Source organism: Pongo abelii, chromosome 3, assembly GCF_028885655.2.
Source record: "Pongo abelii isolate AG06213 chromosome 3, NHGRI_mPonAbe1-v2.0_pri, whole genome shotgun sequence".
Taxonomy (NCBI): Eukaryota; Metazoa; Chordata; class Mammalia; order Primates; family Hominidae; genus Pongo; species Pongo abelii.
In genome coordinates this window covers 108,212,370-108,232,655 of record NC_071988.2, presented here as the reverse complement: position 1 = coordinate 108,232,655, position 20,286 = coordinate 108,212,370, and the positions used below count along the sequence as shown (strand labels likewise).

At 37.7% G+C, this 20,286-nt stretch overlaps 1 protein-coding gene across 25 annotated transcripts in view; it reads right to left on the bottom strand.

Annotated features, from left to right (window-relative positions):
- Positions 1 to 6,680: 6,680 nt before the first annotated feature.
- PTPN13 (protein tyrosine phosphatase non-receptor type 13) overlaps positions 6,681 to 20,286 on the bottom strand; it is a 243,490-nt gene continuing 229,884 nt past the window's right edge. For all 25 annotated transcript variants that reach the window (XM_024246017.3, XM_024246021.3, XM_054553498.2 and 22 more), the window contains 5 exons: positions 18,744 to 18,834; positions 16,219 to 16,556; positions 14,122 to 14,337; positions 13,000 to 13,062; positions 6,681 to 7,381 (listed from right to left, as the gene is read on the bottom strand). In XM_024246017.3, coding sequence (XP_024101785.2) covers positions 7,286 to 7,381; positions 13,000 to 13,062; positions 14,122 to 14,337; positions 16,219 to 16,556; positions 18,744 to 18,834 — 804 coding nt within the window. In that variant the 3' untranslated portion in view covers positions 6,681 to 7,285. The remainder of the gene's footprint in view (positions 7,382 to 12,999; positions 13,063 to 14,121; positions 14,338 to 16,218; positions 16,557 to 18,743; positions 18,835 to 20,286) is intronic.

The following is a 20,286-nucleotide window of genomic DNA, read 5'->3' as shown; positions in this document are numbered from 1 at the left end:
GCAGGAGAATGGCGTGAACCCAGGAGGCGGAGGTTGCAGTGAGCCGAGATCACACCACTGCACTCCAGCCTGGGCAACAGAGCGAAACTCCGTCTCAAAAAAAAACAAAAAACAAAAAACAAAATTTCATTTAAAAACTGAGTGAACTAGAGCATTTTTCACAATCACTTGCCGACTTATGTCCTTTTCTATTGTATCTTTTCCTTTTCGATGTATAGATTTTGAACCATAATGATAAGTGACAATGTGTCCTATGTCTTGTCAACATTTTACCTACTCTTTTATCTTTTGTTATTCTATGTCTTTTGCAATACAGAGTTTTATTTTTTTAATATATTCAGTTTATTAATCTTATTAAGAATTTTTTTTGGCTCTGATCTCTGCCAAATGTTAGCATATTTATATATTTGTGTGGATTGTGAATTGTGATAGAATCTTTTTTTGAGAATGTATTTGGCCCCTTTTCAGGGAGTTCTTTCTGGGGGCTTACGCAACATATTTACTAGCTGCTGTGTGTACTTCTTGTCTTCCTATGCAATACATCGTGCCTGGCAGTAGGTAAATCTGTCCTCTATTAGAAATTATTAAAAATATTTTCCCATGTGTTTTTCTAATACTGTGATGGAGCAAATACATACATACTTATTCCATTTTGAATTTATTTGTCTGTATGGCATAATAATCTAATTTTTTATAGTTAATTATCCAAACATCATATATTGAATCATTATTCTTTTATCTACTGATTTGAAATGCTACCCTTATCACATAACTTCCTATATAATGTGTTTTTGTTGGGACTCTGGTTCCATTTTGTGTCTATTCTTATTTGTAAGTTTTGAAATGTGTGAGAAAGTCTTTTGAGATTTAATGTTTATAATTTTATTTTGTACGTATTCCCAATAACTTGTGGGTTAATGTGATGACAATGATTATTGTATTTTCCCACCAATTCAGAAAGCCTTTGTGGTAGTACAGAAGGAGCCCCATTAGGTCTTAGAGCCACGGCACTTTTTATATGGAAAAGAACTATGCAGATTTGTGACTTGTTAATTCTCAACTGTTGGTTCACTATTCGGAGAGTCACCTTTATCCATATGATAAATGTTTACATAATGAGAAGCTAGTCTGTGCTATGTTCAGGCACATGGGACATATACAACAGTAATGAGGCAGAAAGGGCTCCTGCCCTCACAAAGTTTATAGTTTGGTAGGGGAATAGATCACTGCAATGAACACAGTTAGGAGAGTTGCAAGTAACAGAGATTTCCAGCTCTAAAATGAGTATTACCATGAGGTTTTTTCTTTTTTTTTTTTTGAGATGAAGTCTTCCTCTGTCATCCAGGCTGGAGTGCAGTGGTGCGATCTCAGCTCACTGCAACCTCCACCTCCCAGGTTCAAGCAATTCTTCTCCTGCCTCAGCCTCCCCAGTAGCTGGAACTACAGGCATGTGCCACCAACCTGGCTAATTTTTGTATTTTTAGTAGAGATGGGGTTTCACCATATTGGCCAGGCTGGTCTTGAACTCCTGACCTCAAGTGATCCGTCTGCCTTGACCTCCCAAAGTGCTGGGATTACAGGCGTGAGCCACCGTACCTGGCCTCCATGAGTTTTAAAGAATCCACAAAAAATGAATTTCTAAATTGTTTCTCCACATAGACACCTAAAACAAAATGGTAAAATTCAATGCTGTTGTGAAAGCATTAACAATATGGTCAGTATTTACAACAGTTAGGACGTTCCAAGGATGAGGGACACCAAAAGGATGAGGGATACCAAAGGCCATCCTTTAAGATAGAAACAACACATCAGAAGATGGCCATCTCCATAGATGGTTTGTAAACATGTTACTGACAAGAACTTGAAATAGTGAAGATGTTCAGAAGGCCACGTTATCTTTAGAACAAAAAATATAACTGGAAAAAAGTCCTATTTGAGTAAGTTGCATTCTAATTGATGTAAATAATCATGAGTTAATAAAAGCTGGGACCTATATGAAACTCAGAAGTGGGGCCAGAGAAATCATGTCAAGCAGAATGAGTCCATGTCTAAGAGGAAAGAGGCAGCTGGATGGTCGTGGCAGCAGAGTGCAGTGGAGAGAACACAGGCTGTGTCAGGGCTACCTGCATTCCACTTTTTTTTTTTTTTTTTTTTTTTTGAGATGGAGTTTTGCTCTTGTTGCCCAGGCTGGAGTGCAATGGCGTGATCTCGGCTCACTGCAACCTTCGCCTTCTGGGTTCAAGTGATTTTCCAGCCTTAGCCTCCCGAGTAGCTGGGATTACAGGCACCCGCTACCACACCTGGCTAATTTTTGTATTTTTTTTTTTTTTTAGTAGAGATGGGGTTTCACCCATGTTGGACAGGCTGGTCTTGAACTCCCAACCTCAGGTGATCCGCCTGCCTTGGCCTCCCAAATTGTTGGGGTTACAGGCGTGAGCCACCATGCCCAACCTACATTCTACTTGAATAGCTAGGAGACCTCTGGAGCTATCGGTTGAAGTCAGTCAGAGCTGAAATTGAACCTTTACCTTGGTTATCTGGGCAACTTTGGGCAAGTGACAATCCCTCTGGGGTTTAGTTTCCGCTCTAAAAAAGGTTGATAACACATTCAATCCTGAACACCCTGAAAAGGAGGCAAGGTGAAAACACCTGGTCCAATGCATAAGTGATCAATACTTGTTACATCCCCTACTTTTTTCTTGTGTAATCAGAAATACCCTTTGTGTTGAGGATCATTCAGCCTAACCCAGTTAATGAATGACATGTTGGTCTCTAGGCAACCTTCCCATTGGCCTTGGCATGTACTTTCCCCGGCAGGAGGAGCCCCTTCTGAATGTCCAGCCTTCCTCGTTCTGTTAGACCCACCTAAAGCTTCTTTGTAAGCTAATAAATCAGCAACATGGTTTATCAGTGTCCTGAGGTTTTGCTTAGCACAACCTTTGGAATATGGTTATAGTTTGGTCGAGTGAATAAAACTATGTCTCTAAACCTGTAAAAATTGAAGGCTACTTTTAAATACTTCCTATCAGTGAGTCTCCTCAATAGTTACAAATTCAGAATCTTGTAAATTTGTAAGAAGATCTTGAAAAATTGGCATAGTGTTCGCTACCTTATAAGGAATGGTGGAAACTGAGGCAGAATTGGAAAGCCACACACTACTTGCTGGCACCCAGTATCAATTACTGTCTTTGTCCTTATAAACAGAACCAAGATATTGTTCATAGCTAGACAGCAACATAGCTAGCTAAAAATAACTTTCTTGAAGCTACAGATGGGCATCTGACAGATTTTGCTAAGACGGAAAAGTCTGCCCTTGACTTCTGGGAAATTTTGCTTTCTTGCCCTGTTTGACCCATTTTCCTTGCCAATTCCTGTTTCTTTTCTGGAATGTGGATATAATAGCTGGAGCTGTGGCAGCCACTTCCAGGCCAAGGAAAGGCCAAGGATATTTATAGCGCTGTTGACATTCTTGAGCTATAGAATTAGCTGCCTACTTCTGAGCAACTGCCTTCTGAGCTTGGTTTCTTAAGGAAAGAAAATAAACTCTAAGCCCTCTAGAATTTGTGAAAGGAAAATAAGAACTTGGGACCCCAATTCACTCCGCCAAAAGGAAAAAAATGAAGCTGAAAGCTGAGTCATGCAAGAAACTGCATTTCCTTTTGTTCCTAAGCAGACAGCTACAGATAAAAGGTTAAATATCTCCACAGGTAGTTACTCTACGTTCACCTTATCTATGTGCTGAGTGCAAGATAAATACATAACTGTTTCCCTACCTGCTCCTTTTCTCTTGCAACATGTGGGTTCAGTAATGTGACCATACCCCTCTTCTCTCCCCTCCAGCTCACTTTTCTCCTTTAAATATTGAAACCCTCAAATTCATCTTTGGAGAAAGGCACAGACCACAGACTGTTTCTGTGATTCCGTGTCATTTCTTCCAGGCATGTCCTTCACCTTGGCAAAATAAACTTCTAAATGGAAACATGTCTCACATACTTATTGATTTACAACTTGTAAGCCTGTTTGGTTGCTTTTGGTTACTTGCAGTCAAATATAATCCCAAATTGATACAGTAAAGTTTTGATTGGCTTTAAAATATTATGCAGGTCAGCCTATAATTTATTACATTTATCTCTACCATTACAATATTTCTGAATTATGAATATTTCTGAATTATGTAAAACGGAAAGCCTATCATTATCAAGGTGTCTGTATCTGGAAGATAGCTGTATTAAGCTGTTTTTTAAATTTATTGGATTATCACATTACATATAGATAACTAGTCCTTTTTAAACCAAAAAATCTGGCAGGCTATCTGGGACCACTGATGTAAAAGAATCTTTTCTCAACAGCCATTTATTTCCTGTTTGCCATAATAATTCAGAATTATCTCTACTAATGACATGCACCGAAGTTTTGATTTTGGGATAAAATTGTTTCTAATTCTGCAATGCTCAGGACTATACTAAGATACTCAATTTTTAGAATACATAACAAGTTCAGTTTTGTAAATATATTCTACTACAATATGTGCTTCCCCTTCTATAGCCTAGAGTTGTCACTGGCAATCATTTGGCCAGTTCTTGCTGATGGAATGAGTGGCAGCAATGTGTTTTGCATGTAAGCCTGGCTCGTAAAACCTCTCCATAGGCAATCCTTCGTGGGGAATGGAGGCGATTCTCAACCTTGGAAGCTGTGTGTTGATTACAGAACTTTCATCAGCCTGGGCTAAAAACTGAGCCAAGTAGATCTGATTGCCAAGCTGTTCACTTTTCCAGAACTGTTAGATAAACTAGAAATAAACTATTATGTTTAAGCCATTCCATATCTTCAGTTTATATTTTCTAGCACTTAGCTAATACAAGCTGTGTTAAGATATGAATTGTACTTATTCATTAATTTGATATGAGTGTTTCCATGTGCCACCCCAGCTGCGTGGCCTCACCTTGCTTTCTAACCAGAGTGGCCCTTGCAAGTGGCTCATACCATTCCATGCTGGTGGAGCCAGATCCCAGCTGAGGGCAGTAACATATTTACCATAATGAAGTTTCCATTCATAGGCCATAAAGCTAAATCTGCATTTTCTTCCCCCCATTCCATTGCCTAGTGACATTCATTTCAGAAAAAGCAACCTCCAGCTCCACCCTCTCCCATCTATGTTGACTTCAGATGCGAGCTAATCACCTCCAGCTGTACTGGCCCCCAGCGCTCTGCTGGCCTAGTTTCACATGCCAGTGCAGGAAAACAAGGCCTCATGATTCCAACTCATTCAGAACAGAGATTTCCAAATGTCATTTAAAGCAATAGGAACCTTTTTTTCAAATGAAATCTCCAGCTACAACCCAATCTATAAAACTCTTCTGATTGAAGTGGGAATGGTGGTGGTAAAGCTTCTCTTGCCGTATTCAGAGCCAATTCTGAGGTAGGACCCAAGCCTGTTATCTGCTGGGGCTTTAGCTAGTTACTGTGGAGCTTTATATGTTTATTAATGCTGTCTTCTGCCTTCAAATAGCCCCAGATTCTCGGGAATAGGTCCCAGCAAATTGCTGCACTTAAGTTTGGAAATTCAAGTCAACTAGCTCAGAACTGGTGCAGTCTTATGAGGATGAGCCAAGCAATTTCCTGGGTCTTAGAATGGTGTTGAGGCAGAACAGAGAGTCTAGAGGCAGAAGCCCAAGGCCTTCTTGTAATTGGACTAAGAGGAAAACCCCACCTTTCCAAGACCAAGTAATGAGGGGCCAAATGCCCATGCCTCTCTGAAACTCCCCTCCCCTATGTCACAAATGGGTATGTCTGTAATTGGTCCATTCTGAAACTTTCATTTGCTTATACATCACAGGCAGGATGCCTCTGATTGGTTCTGGGCAGAATCCTGCCTCTGATTGGTCCTGGGCTGAATTCTTCATTTGTGTAGGGTGTAACCTATCAGAGGCCTCTAAAGGGTATTTAGGGGTGTTACCATGCTCTTGTAATTCAATAAAAACCCAGGAACATTATAATCAGGGCTCTTGAGCCATGTGCTCAAGCCCACTTCCACTCTGTGGAGTGTACTTTCACTACAAAAATCTATGCTTTCATCTTCCACTGCTTTGTCTGAGCATTTTGTTCAACTCTTTGTTCAACATGCCAAGAACCTGGACAACTCACGGTCAAGAACATCCATCCGGTTACAGTGTCATGGCTGAATGGAGAAATACTGTTAGAATTAGAATTTAGTGAAACGAATTTAGTACCAAGAACAGAGAACCATTAAGTTAAAGCAGCTTTGAAGTCAGTCTCTTTTCCTTTCTGTTTGCAGAACCAAATATAACCCCCCCAGGTAGTTTGATATGTTTTCTTTGATTAGCCCTTGGTCAGTTGAGTACTGTGGCTAGGACTTGAAAATATTCTGATTTATATATAAATTGGGCTCAGTAAGTGGGCACCATTCACAAAGAGGTAGAAGGAAGAAAGACTGAATTTCTGAGCTACTGTTAAGCCAGTACATTACCCCTACATCCGTACTTAGTGAAGATCTATCAGGATCTCTGACAACACCTCTACTCTCCATGGCTGTCATGACTGGGGCCAACTAGGGAGATGGGAAGTGGTGTCTAGAGGTCCTTGTCTTCCCAGGGGCCTAGGTGTTGTTGAAAAATAACACACTGAAAATGTCTAATTTGTCTGTACACAGTTTTGGCTTGTTCATGTTTTAAGGTGTGTTTTTATTTACAAAGTGAGATAATGATTACAAACAGATGATGCAGTAACAAACAGATAACTGATAACTCCATTTTCATGAAAAAGTATATAAATATATTACAGGAAATTCTATATAGTAAACATTAGAAATTCATACAGTAAACAATTTTCTATGCCAATATTTCTATGCCAATATTACTGTCATTTAAAGCTTAAATACTGGTTTCAAGTATCCCCTATAAAATAACTACTTTATTAAAATATTGGAAAACATTTTTGCTATAAACAAGATTGGTGCATTAAAAATAGACTCAGCATGTCCTCGTAACAATGTCTGCTATCATCAAATGCTGCCTTTAATCATCCCAAAGATCTGCATTGTTTGGTTAGTGTTAAAATTTTGTAAATAATTATCATAGGTTAAAGTAGCTGTAAAAATACAGCATTTCAATATTATTTATTTTCAAGAAGAATACCCCTCTAAGATAGAGGAGAACATGCATGTTGTATGAACTTGCTGCTCTGTGATCTTTATTTTGGATAGAGAGCAGGAGTCTGCTGGAGGTTAAGGAGAGAAATGGAAATGCATCCAGAGGCTCTTTTCATGTCACTTCAGAAGCTGAGGCTGCTGTTTTTGCTCTTCTTCTGCTTGAAGACGTGTCAGGACATAAAGGATGACTTGATAGCAGAAAATATATTGATCCTATGGTCAAAAAAAGAGAGATAGAACACTTTAGATGTATAATGTAAATATTATATATATATATAGCTATACCACTATTGGAAGTGATGTTTGATGAGTTTTGAAAATATGGAAAAATTTTGTTAGAATGTTGAATGTAAGAAACAGGGTGTAGGCCGGGCGTGGTGGCTCACACCTGTAATCCCAGCAACTTGGGGAGGCTGAGGCAGGTGGATCACAAGGTCAAGAGATCGAGACCATCCTGGCCAACAGGGTGAAACTCTGTCTCTACTAAAAATACAAAAATTAGCTGGGCGTGGTGGCACGCACCTGTAGTCCCAGCTACTTGGGAGGCTGAGGCAGGAGAATTACTTGACACAGGAGGCAGAGGTTGCAGTGAGCCAAGATTGTGCCACTGCACTCCAGCCTGGTGACAGAGTGAGACTCAGTCTCAAAAAAAAAAAAAAAAAAAAAAAGAAGCAGGGTATAGAATTGTGTGGTATTATAAAAATTATAAAAAAAATAGAAACCAGATTGGCAAAACAAGGAAAGAAAAAGCCTGAGGGATGGCGGGTGGAACTATCCTAGAGTGCTAACTGAAGTTGTCTTTGATTGGTGGCCACTACAATATTTTTTGTGCTTTGATTATACGCAGTGGAAAAATAACCTTCCTACATGATTTGTTGAGCTCATTTTGATGTTTTAAAATGTCAAAAAATTAATAGCTAAGAAGCTATTCAAAATAATTGTCTTGCCAGGCATGGTGATTCACGCCTGTAATCTCATCACTTTGGGAGGCCGAGGCAGGTGGATCGCTTGAGGCCAGGAGTTCAAGACCAGCCTGGCCAACATGGTGAAATCCCCTGTCTACTAAAGTGAGGTGGCAGGCACCTGTAATCCCAGCTACTCAGGAAGGTGAGGCAGGAGAATCACTTGAACCTGGGAGGCGGAGGTTGCAGTGAGCAGAGATCATGGACTGTGCTCCAGCCTGGGCAACAGAGCGAGACTCCATCTCAAAAAACAAACAAACAAAAATAAGTCTTTAAGTATTTTGGAACAAAAGCATGAAAATCAAAGTTCTTTGAAAATTAACTCCTTTGGTGAAATTATTTTCTATTAAGTTGATGGTGCAGAGATCTGACTTTTTTTGGCAAGGAATTGAGTCTGCAAATAAAAAACTCACAATATATTAAATGAAAAGTAATAAAACAACAACCACAGTTGAATCTCATTTAAAATAGCTGCATGTATGTATGTGTGAGCATGAAGGAGTGTGCACATGTGTTTAGGACAAAGAATATAAGAACATCTCCTAAGAACATGAACAGCTCTCTGAGAGTATAAACACAAGTGGCCTTTTAAGTTTCTTTTTTGCTTATCTGTATTTTAACTTTTCCACACATTCATCCTTGACTCTTTCTCTGACACCACATACAACCCATTAGCAAATCTACTTCACATCACGTCCTCTTTCTTTCACTCCGTCCACACTTACCACTCCAGCTGTAGCCACCCCTGCTTGTCACCTAATTGATCTCCTTGCTTATAACACTGCACCTTCCTCCCCAGACTTGGTGTCATTTTAACACAGCAGGTTAGTAGTCCTTTAAAATGTGAGTCAGATCACTGCCACTCCAGGCTCCCATTTCACTCAGAGAAAAGCCAAAGTCCTGGACCCTGTCACCTCCCCTCTAACCTCACCTCCTCCTTCACTCTTCCTTCTCTCGTGCCCTGCCCGCCACATTGGCTGTGACCATACCTGAACACACAAGACCCTTGGACTTCCACACAGGTGGTCCCTCTGCCTGAAAGGCTCTTGTCCCCAGAGAGCTACATGACCCTCTCCTTTGCCTTCAAATCTTTGCTTGTGTTACTTTGTCAATGGTGCCACCCTGTTTAAAATCGTACCCCCAATCTGCCATAACTGATTCCCTTTACCTATTTCATTTTTCTTTTCTCTAAAGCACTTACCACTTTCAGGGATCCTATATAATTTACATGTTTAACATGTCTATGGTCTTCCATCCTTATCAGTATCCTGCAAGAATATCTTGTTATTCTAGCAAGGATCTTTGTTTTATTCACTTATGTGCTCCAGGCACCTAGAAGAGTTCCTAATACAAAGTAAGCACTCAATAAACATCTGTTGAATGAACAAATGAATGAATGAACTTTCTAGGTGTAAAGGGCTGCTTATAACAATCAAAATGTTTTCCTTTTTTTTTTTTAGTTTTTTAAAATTTATTATTATTTACAATGTGCAGGTTAGTTACATATGTATACATGTGCCATGCTGGTGTGCTGCACCCATTAACTCGTCATTTAGCATTAGGTATATCTCTTAATGCTATCCCTCCCCCCTCCCCCAACCCCACATCAGTCCCCAGTGTGATGTTCCCCTTCCTGCGTCCATGTGTTCTCATTGTTCAATTCCCATCTATGAGTGAGAAGATGCGGTGTTTGGTTTTTTGTTCTTGCGATAGTTTACTGAGAATGATGATTTCCATTTCATCCATGTCCCTACAAAGGACATGAACTCATCATTTTTTATGGCTGCATAGTATTCCATGGTGTATCTGTGCCACATTTTCTTAATCCAGTCTATCATTGTTGGACATTTGGGTCGGTTCCAAGTCTTTGCTATTGTGAATAGTGCTGCAATAAACATACATGTGCATGTGTCTTTATAGCAGCATGATTTATAGTCCTTTGGGTATATACCCAGTAATGGGATGGCTGGGTCAAATGGTATTTCTAGTTCTAGATCCCTGAGGAATTGCCACACTGACTTCCACAAGGGTTGAACCAGTTTACAGTCCCACCAACAGTGTAAAAGTGTTCCTATTTCTCCACGTCCTCTCCAGCACCTGTTGTTTCCTGACTTTTTAATGATTGCCATTCTAACTGGTGTGAGATGGTATCTCATTGTGGTTTTGATTTGCATTTCTCTGATGGCCAGTGATGGTGAGCATTTTTTCATGTGTCTTTTGGCTGCATAAATGTCTTCTTTTGAGAAGTGTCTGTTCATATCCTTTGCCCACTTTTTGATGGGGTTGTTTGTTTTTTCTTGTAAATTTGTTGGAGTTCATTGTAGATTCTGGATATTAGCCCTTTGTCAGATGAGTAGGTTGTGAAAATTTTCTCCCGTTTGGTAGGTTGCCTGTTCACTCTGATGGTAGTTTCTTTTGCTGTGCAGAAGCTCTTGAGTTTAATTAGATCCCATTTGTCAATTTTGGCTTTTGTTGCCATTGCTTTTGGTGTTTTAGACATGAAGTCCTTGCCCATGCCTATGTCCTGAATGGTAATGCCTAGGTTTTCTTCTAGGGTTTTTATGGTTTTAGGTCTAACGTTTAAGTCTTTAATCCATCTTGAATTAATTTTTGTATAAGGTGTAAGGAAGGGATCCAGTTTCAGCTTTCTACATATGGCTAGCCAGTTTTCCCAGCACCATTTATTAAATGGGGAATCCTTTCCCCATTTCTTGTTTTTCTCAGGTTTGTCAAAGATCAGATAGTTGTAGATATGCGGCGTTATTTCTGAGGGCTCTGTTCTGTTCCATTGATCTATATCTCTGTTTTGGTAACAGTACCATGCTGTTTTGGTTACTGTAGCCTTGTAGTATAGTTTGAAGTCAGGTAGCGTGATGCCTCCAGCTTTGTTCTTTTGGCTTAGGATTGACTTGGCGATGCAGGCTGTTTTTTGGTTCCATATGAACTTTAAAGTAGTTTTTTCCAATTCTGTGAAGAAAGTCTTTGGTAGCTTGATGGGGATGGCATTGAATCTATAAATTACCTTGGGCAGTATGGCCGTTTTCACGATATTGATTCTTCCTACCCATGAGCATGGAATGTTCTTCCATTTCTTTGTATCCTCTTTTATTTCCTTGAGCAGTGGTTTGTAGTTCTCCTTGAAGAGGTCCTTCACGTCTCTTGTAAGTTGGATTCCTAGGTATTTTATTCTCTTTGAAGCAATTGTGAATGGGAGTTCACTCATGATTTGGCTCTCTGTTTGTCCGTTATTGGTGTGTAAGAATGCTTGTGATTTTTGTACATTTATTTTGTATCCTGAGACTTTGCTGAAGTTGCTTATCAGCTTAAGGAGATTTTGGGCTGAGACAATGGGGTTTTCTAGATATACAATCATGTCATCTGCAAACAGGGACAATTTGACTTCCTCTTTTCCTAATTGAATACCCTTGATTTCCTTCTCCTGCCTAATTGTCCTGGCCAGAACTTCCAACACTATGTTGAATAGGAGTGGTGAGAGAAGGCATCCCTGTCTTGTGCCAGTTTTCAAAGGGAATGCTTCCAGTTTTTGCCCATTCAGTATGATATTGGCTGTGGGTTTGTCATAGATAGCTCTTATTATTTTGAGATATGTCCCATCAATACCTAATTTATTGAGAGTTTTTAGCATGAAGCATTGTTGAATTTTGTCAAAGGCCTTTTCTGCATCTATTGAGATAATCATGTGGTTTTTGTCTTTGGTTGTGTTTATATGCTGGATTACATTTATTGATTTGTGTATATTGAACCAGTTTTGCATCCCAGGGATGAAGCCCACTTGATCATGGTGGATAAGCTTTTTGATGTGCTGCTGGATTCGGTTTGCCAGTATTTTATTGAGGATTTTTGCATCAATGTTCATCAAGGATATTGGTCTAAAATTCTCTTTTTTGGTTGTGTCTCTGCCCGGCTTTGGTATCAGGATGATGCTGGCTTCATAAAATGAGTTAGGGAGGACTCCCTCTTTTTCTATTGATTGGAATAGTTTCAGAAGGAATGGGACCAGTTCCTCCTTGTACCTCTGGTAGAATTCGCAAAATGTTTTCCTTACCTAAAAAGTGTGATTATAAATCAGCTTAATAGTTAGAAGACAAGTTGAATTAAAAAGGTTTATGAAAGGAAAGTAGGCAAATGCTGATTTTTAAAGATAGCAAATTTCCCTATTTTTCAAGAGGTAGAGAAATGTTAATTTATGGATATTTGAAAATGGCTTCTACATCCCCCACTCTTCCATTATAAACAAAAAGGATTGTGGAACTCTTCAGTGAAGACAGACACTCTAAATAAGGCACTCCCTGTGAAGGACGCCATTGTGTCAGTGGGTGATGGTTTCCTTTCAGGTAAGAGAGACGAAAATCATCAAAAGAGGATAAATGGACCCAAGTATTCACACTCCTTACAGAATGTCTTCTTGAAGCTAAGCAACTCCAGCCTGCCTTGCTGTGTTCCAGTCAATGCTGATGAATCCATTACTTCTCAGGGAATTTCTGTAGCACAAATGTTACCTTCTATCTCTTTTTCAGGTTGGAAATAGGGAAGGAATGCCATTAATTACATAGTATTTTGTATCATTCTCAAACTCTGTCCCCAGCATGCTATCCCATTCTCTGTCATCTCTTCAGTGCAGATATTGCATTTTTAAATTAAATGGCAACATTTTAAAAAGCTTGGAAGTATTTTAATTTTTTTCTGAATTAGTCCTCGTTTAAAAAAAAATGCCCCTCACTGCAGTAAATGTTTGGTTTTATGCTCTAACATGGGAACTCTCAAAAAAGAAAAATGTCTTAACAGGAACTTTAAAAAATATTAGAATCTTTACAAAAATTCTCATTAGGAGGCCCAGCCATGACTCACCTCCGTCTGAACCATTCCGTGTCTTTGTAGTCTCATGCAGCGCACCAAATCAGAGATGTCAAACTGTCAGAGGAAACCACATATGTGTTAGATTCAAAGGATAACTGGATTTGAATCTCAAAAGGATCACAGAGGGGAGGCTTATGTAAAATTCTGTATCCCACTCTTCTTCCCCTTCTGGTAGTCTTGGGAAACTCTCCTGGACAAAATGACTTGGCGAATGGACTTTGTCATCACTTGGTATTCTTATTTTTGATCTTTCTAGGAATTAGGGAAGGTTAATCTACTTGAAAATCCCCCAAAGAAAAGAAGTTCTTTTCCCCCTGAAATGTGACTAATTTCTAATATTACAATTTAAAAAGGTAAATTATTTTTCCTACACATTGCTCTTCCGATAAAGGTATTTCCAACCTAAAAAAGATCTTTTGACTTTAGCTGACATTGAACAGTTGGAAACGAGGGAGAAAAAGACTATTTGGTTTCATCCTACTTAAATTACTACAGCTAGTGTGTAAAGTGCTTTTAACTAAAATTCTTTTTAAGAGACTACGATTTTAATTACACATTCTCTATGGTAAGATATTCTAAAATTTTAAATAAGGTTTATATTGAGTTCAAAAGTAAGATTATTCTCTTCTAGTAATAATTTTTTTATGTAGAGTAATTGTTTAGAAACTACTTAGCATTAATTTTATAATAAAATATACATTTTTTACCCATAGATAATACAAAAATACAAGCTTTTTCATTTAAAAAAATACTTTCCTTTGTGCTTCAATTATTTCTATCTTTAAAGTGTGATAACAATACTATCTTATACAAGCCTAAAGACTATAAAGGGTAAAATGAAATACTGCATAAAAGGCCTTTGAGCACACAGTTAAAAAACACCCAGTAAAACAAGTATAAAATTGAAGTATTATTTTTTTTGATCACGGCCTATGTAGTTTTGAATACCAATGTTTACAAAAATACAATTTTCTATAATAATATAACATGAAAATGAAGGCAGTCATATAAATTCACAAGTTAAAAAATCCCAAGATCACAACACATTATAAAAAATTAGACTCCATCATTATTTCTGAACAAATGCTTACTCAGCCGATATCTTGTACTCACATCAAGATCCTGACTGATTAATCCCAGAACCACATCTATGCAAATCAGGGTCCCTGAACGTCCAATGCCAGCACTGCAGTGCGTAATGATTGGGCCTGATCTGTGGATGTGTCTCATGTAGGAGATAAAAGTAAGCAGATCATCTGGTTGAGAGGGTGTATCATGGTCTGGCCAGGCAGTGAAATTCAGATGAGAAATATGGCGCACCTCTCTGGTCTGAAATTGTATAACAGAATAAGTGGACCATGACATGTTATATTGTTCACATACAGTTAATTCTTTTTTTTCTTTCCTGAGATAGGGTCTCGTTCTGTTGCCCAGGCTGGAGTGCAGTGGTGCAATCTTGGCTTACTACAACCTCCGCCTCCCAGGTTCAAGTGATTCTCCTGCCTCAGAGTAGCTGGGATTACAGGCGCACGTTGCCACACCCAGCTAATTTCTGTATTTTTAGTAGAGATGGGGTTTCACCATGTTGGTCAGGCTGCTCTCGAACTCCTGACCTCAACTGATCCACTCACCTTGGCCTCCCAAAGTGTTGAGATTACAGGTGTGAGCCACTGTGCCCAGCCACAATTAATTCTTAATATTATATTGTGCTTTCAAATTTTGGCTTGTCTATAGGATCAGATCAAAGGAAAAGTGGAAGAAACTAAATGGCTCTATTAAGAAAAACATAGAAGGCCTCTGTCAACAAGGTTGCTAGATCCACATTTTAAATATCGATAAAAACTCCTTTTTGGAAACCCTAAAAACAAATTACATTTTGATATGAATAACAACCTTTTTTGGTGACCCCATTCCAAATGCACCTCAGATAAAAGTCAGAGTCACTGCAACACTACCTAATCTGGCCCTGTTTCCTCTTAGACCTTACCTCCTCCTCTCTTTCCCCATGGCCACTTTCGTCAAGCCAAATGATTCTCTGTGGCTTTAAATACAATGTGCACAGTTTGGTCTCAGGACTTTTGTACTGGCTCTTTCTGACTGGAATGGTTTTCTCCTCAGATATTCCCTCCATGGCTCACTCAACTCCTTCACATTTTTCCTCAAATGCCATTTTCTCATACCTTCCGTGACTCCTTGTTGAAAATTACGACATACTTCTCATTCTCCCCCAACCAATTGTCCTTCTCTGTTTTATTTTTTTCCACAGCACTATCAATACTGGTATTTCCTCTTCAGAATGTAAGCTCCATGAGGTTAGAAATATTTTTTGTCTGTGTTGTTGACTGCCAAATCTCTATAAAGGGGTTGAGTTCTATAAAAATGTGTGGATTAAATGGATAAATCACTGGAAGAATATTGAACAACAGTGCTAGCCTAAGTAATAGGGAAGCTAGTGTAAATCAATAAAAAATCATGAATCAAAAATTATGAGAGAAATTCTCAGGCTACATTTACATGCCACCAATAGAACTGAATTGATATGCTTTGTTTCTATAAAAGTAAAATCACTGTTTCCTTAAGATAGCTAAATTTCTATGGGAAACATTACTCACACCTAGCTAGGATACTGTGCACAGGGGTGTAGTAAGATGAGGGAGAACACAGAGTGAGGAAACAGTAGCAGCTTTACTTCAGGTATTGCCACTTATCTAATTCAAGCTATATTGATCCGGTGGTTAGGTAACTGCAGTATGAATGATCTGAATAACAACTGTTTATGCTAAAATTATCCATGTATTCCTAAATATGTTAAGTTGCCTTTATGAGGGAATATTTTCTACTTACAGATTTTAAACATAGTTTTAATGAGTCTACTTAGAGGTCTGACCCTAAAAACACAAGTTTCCAACATGCAACTTCTGAGCCATTTTGTGCTATCACCAAGGATGATAATCACATTAAAAGTCCTGCATTTTCATTTTCATTTTAGTAGAGGACATTCTGGAGGAAACTGGCAGAATTCATGAAGACAGTCACATCTAAACCTATACTACATAAAGAAAAAATAGCTAGCATTAGTCCCTAGACAGGGAACTAGGAAGTCACTGTCTTTTATCTAGAAATAACATTGGTGCAATCACAGAAAGAGTCCAGGCTTGGATTACAACTAGGAGATACACCTTGCAATATGGAAAGATTTCACTCACTTACCTGAATATCTTCAAGGGTCATTGCCCTCACCACAAAGCCCTTCAGCTGCTGCATTCTCGCAAGAGCCAGTCGAAGTCTGTTGCTGACCATCGTTGTTTTGCCTAGGATGTTGGGCCAATAGCGCTGGCATTTGATTTTTTCTCCTTCTACTTCTTGAGTCATCATGGCTATCACTGTGGATTTTTGCTCCCAAATCATCTGCCAGAAGTCTCCAACAGTTGTAGGCAGTGGTCCTTGGCAGGCAATGTAAACGAACTCTTCTTTCCCAACTGGTATCTTAATGAAGCTGGCATTGATATAGCCACCTTCATCTCCAAGAGGCACTCTTGTAGCATCATCTGTGAATTTTCCACCACAAAACAGAGCCATCCATATCATGCATTTTAAACAAGAGTCTTACAAATTGCATGAGTCAAAGATCATGAGAAATTCTCATAGTCACAGATGAAATCACCAACGTATTTTAATAGAAGTATATTTTCAAGTTGTAGCACAGCCAAATTATTTTACATTTATTCTTTTTGCTCATGTTACCAGTATCTAAGTTGTCAGTTTAGTGAGTTTCTGACATATGAAATTTGGTATTATTTACATAGATTTAGTTGACATTAAAATTAGTTAAGTTAATAAATGCATTTAGAATTGCCTAATAAGTAACTAGAGAAACAAAGAAAAACAACTGGTACTTCCCCATCATTATTTTAATGATGATGATAATAATAATAATAGCACTGAAAGGCAATGCCAAAATATTTTTCATAGAACACAATTTAGTATTACAATAACACTATTAAAGTATATATTGCAAATGTTATTGGCATAATGAAATCTCACTCACCTAATAAAATTATATTCTTTTAATAAGCAGCCAAAACAATAAATTAACACAATAAATAAAATAAAAGCTCATTTTATTATCCAGGCATAAAGGCCCTTATCTTTGTTTTATTATAATTTCATATAGTCAAAATGTAATTTTTAAACCAGGCTGCTCCAGTGAAAAGTATGTACAAGCTATCATTCACTGAGGTTATATTGTCTAAGATTTATCTAAGAGAATAAATTTATATGTATTACATACCTTAGAAGTTATTTCTATTTCTATTTCAAATATCTATAAATTTAACTGGTAATTACTATGATTACCAAACTAAAACCTTTTAATGATAGGTTTCAAAATCCCCTACCAATTGCCCTTCTCACTTGACTTCTATCTCTTAGTCCATACTGGTCATTTGTTTTGTGGGAATAAATCCACTCATTAGTTTTGGATTTATGGCTTGTCCTATTCTGATTTTGAGATATTCAACTGGCCATTTTGCTGTCTAAAATAATTCCCATATACTTTATGCCAAACAGTGAACTGATCCATTTTTTAAATGTTGTCTAAGATTCATTTCTTACAGGAAGCTTTCCAAAATGAATTTGTACTTTCTATCTGGATTAGAAAAATACGATTGCATTATTACTTATCATGTGACTTGCCACTATTGATTTTGTTTATTATTTATCTTTAGATTTATGGTTTCTTGGTAAAGATATGGTCAGTGTGTCATATGTTATAATCCAAAGTGCTAACATATATACATGTGGCTGGTAATTATAAGCATTTGCTAGAGGTCAGTATCTTGGCACATACATTCATACATAATTTAAAAAAATCACACTGTGATTTTTTTACATGTGATTTTTATATGGGTAAAAATTACTGCTTTTCTTTTTCTTTTTTTTTTTTTTTTTTGAGATGGAGTCTCTCTGTTGCCCAGGCTGGAGTGCAGTGGCATGATCTTGGCTCGCTGCAACCTCTGCCTCCCGGGTTCAAGTGATCCTCCTGCCTCAGCCTCCCAAGTAGCTGGGATTATAAGCATGAGCCACCACTCTCGGCTCATTTCTGTATTTTTCAGTAGAGATGGGGTTTCACCATGTTGGCCAGGCTGATCTTAAAACTTCTGATCTCAAGTGATCTGCCTCCCTCGGCCTCCCAAAGTGCAGGGATTAAAGGCGTGAGCCACTGCACCAGGCCAAAATGATTGCTTTTGTTCCCTTCTGGTATCTGAAATGTCTAATGTAGGCTGGTAGTACCACTGTAGTCATATGCATATACACAGCTATTCATTACTATAGATATTTCTCTAAACTAAAAATAAGTGGAATAAATTGATGGTGGTTGTGATAAATGAATCCAACCAAGAAAATCCTCATCCAGAAGCCAGTTCCTATTTTTAAAAAGATTTTAAAATTAATGATTTGGCATCATTGACTAATTTATAATACTGTATACTAGTAAAAATTCAGGAATATCCTATCAAATATTTCAGGTTCCTCTAACTGATTTTCAGAATACCTACATAACTTAAAAGGGAATTGACACGGAATATTTCAATGTATTTGTTACTGATATAAATCTGTGAATGTATGCGCATGCACACGGTTATGTGAGGGATAGGTAAGTTAAACACAAAAAATTTTAATCCATTCATATTATACTGATCACATATTAAATCTGAAGCCAAACTGGAACTTACAGGGAAGTATATTTTTATATCTGTTCTTCCTTCTGTTTTCCTTAGTTTGCCCAATTAGACACTGATCCAAAGGTTTTAATTCTTGAAGATTCTGTAAGCAGGAAATAAATTTGTTGAGATAAGCAGTAATTCAGTAATAACTGCAAATACTTTAAATGTGTAGGGTGCAAAATTGGTTGATTAAGGCTGATTCTGAGTGTTAAATATAGATGTCCTAAATAAGTCTAAAGTCAATAGTGATTTGTTAAGTCAGCATTGAAATATATTGTTACAAGTATCTTTTAATTGAACATGTTGCAGTCAACTTTATGAGACAGAACTTTGTGTCTTAATTTTTAACTTCTGTTTAAAAGTGTTTATATTTTAGAAAAAAATACAATTAAAAAAACCCAACTCTGCCATAAAGTGATGAGCTAGAGCGCAATTTATTGACAGTATTGTCTGTGAGGGTTATAGAATATTCCATGTGGTAGTGTTGTTGTGGTCAGATAGTCCTAGGTTCTAAAGTCAACTCTTTCTCACTTTTCATTCATTCGCTCATTCAAAAAATATATATTGCATGCCCATTATATGCAAGGTACTGTAATAAGTGATGGGAATACAGTGGTGAGCAAGAAGATAAGATTTTGGCTCTCCTGGCCTTTACAGCTTATTGGGAGAAAGACACAATAAAGAAGTAAACAAATATTGTAGTACATATCTTGAAGAAATCAATAAGCTGCTGTGGTAGACTTATAAACACTTATAAGTTTATAAACCCTTATAAACTTATAAACTTATAAGTGTTTATAAACACTTATAAACCCTTATAAACACTACTTTATAAGGGTTGTGATGGAACTTTTCTGATGGTGACATTTAAATCTAAGAACTTGAAGAACAAATCATTCCATAGCATGGCGATGAGAAGAGGAAGAGTATACCTTAATTACTGTGAGCCTCAGCTTCACAATCTATAACGGAATTAATACTTTGAGGAATATATACAAAGCAACAAGCACAAAGCAGAACCTCTTATTAAAGTTAACTCCTTTTAGTGGCTACAAAGCTTAGGAAGTAGGCAAATAAGCAGATGGTTTGAGGAAAAGGGGCAAGGTCAACCTCAAAACCACTCTCTTTTCTAGTCGTAAGTATGGACGGTGCCATGAGACCACAGGAGCTAGGGCTCTGAGCCATTGCTGCTTTGACCTAGGACACACATTCTTGGAGCTGTATTAAATTAGAACCTGCTGTTAATGATGAAACACGTCTACAATACACTAATTATAAAGTTTAGTGCATGGTTGAAATTTATACTTGGCTTTTTTTTTTTTTTTTAAACATTTTTACCTTAACTATGAGGCAGGAAGGATAATCTTCAGGGAAATGTATCAAGTTCCAAGTAGTTAAAGTGATTCCTTTAAATCACTATTATTGGGATCCTAATCAGAAAAATTAATTTTCTGCTAGATATGATAAGGTGGTGCTTTTAGAGTTCGAAAATTTTCAAAATTTCTTCAAATCTTGGGCCAGTAAAGACACATTTTCCTTACAAACTAAATGC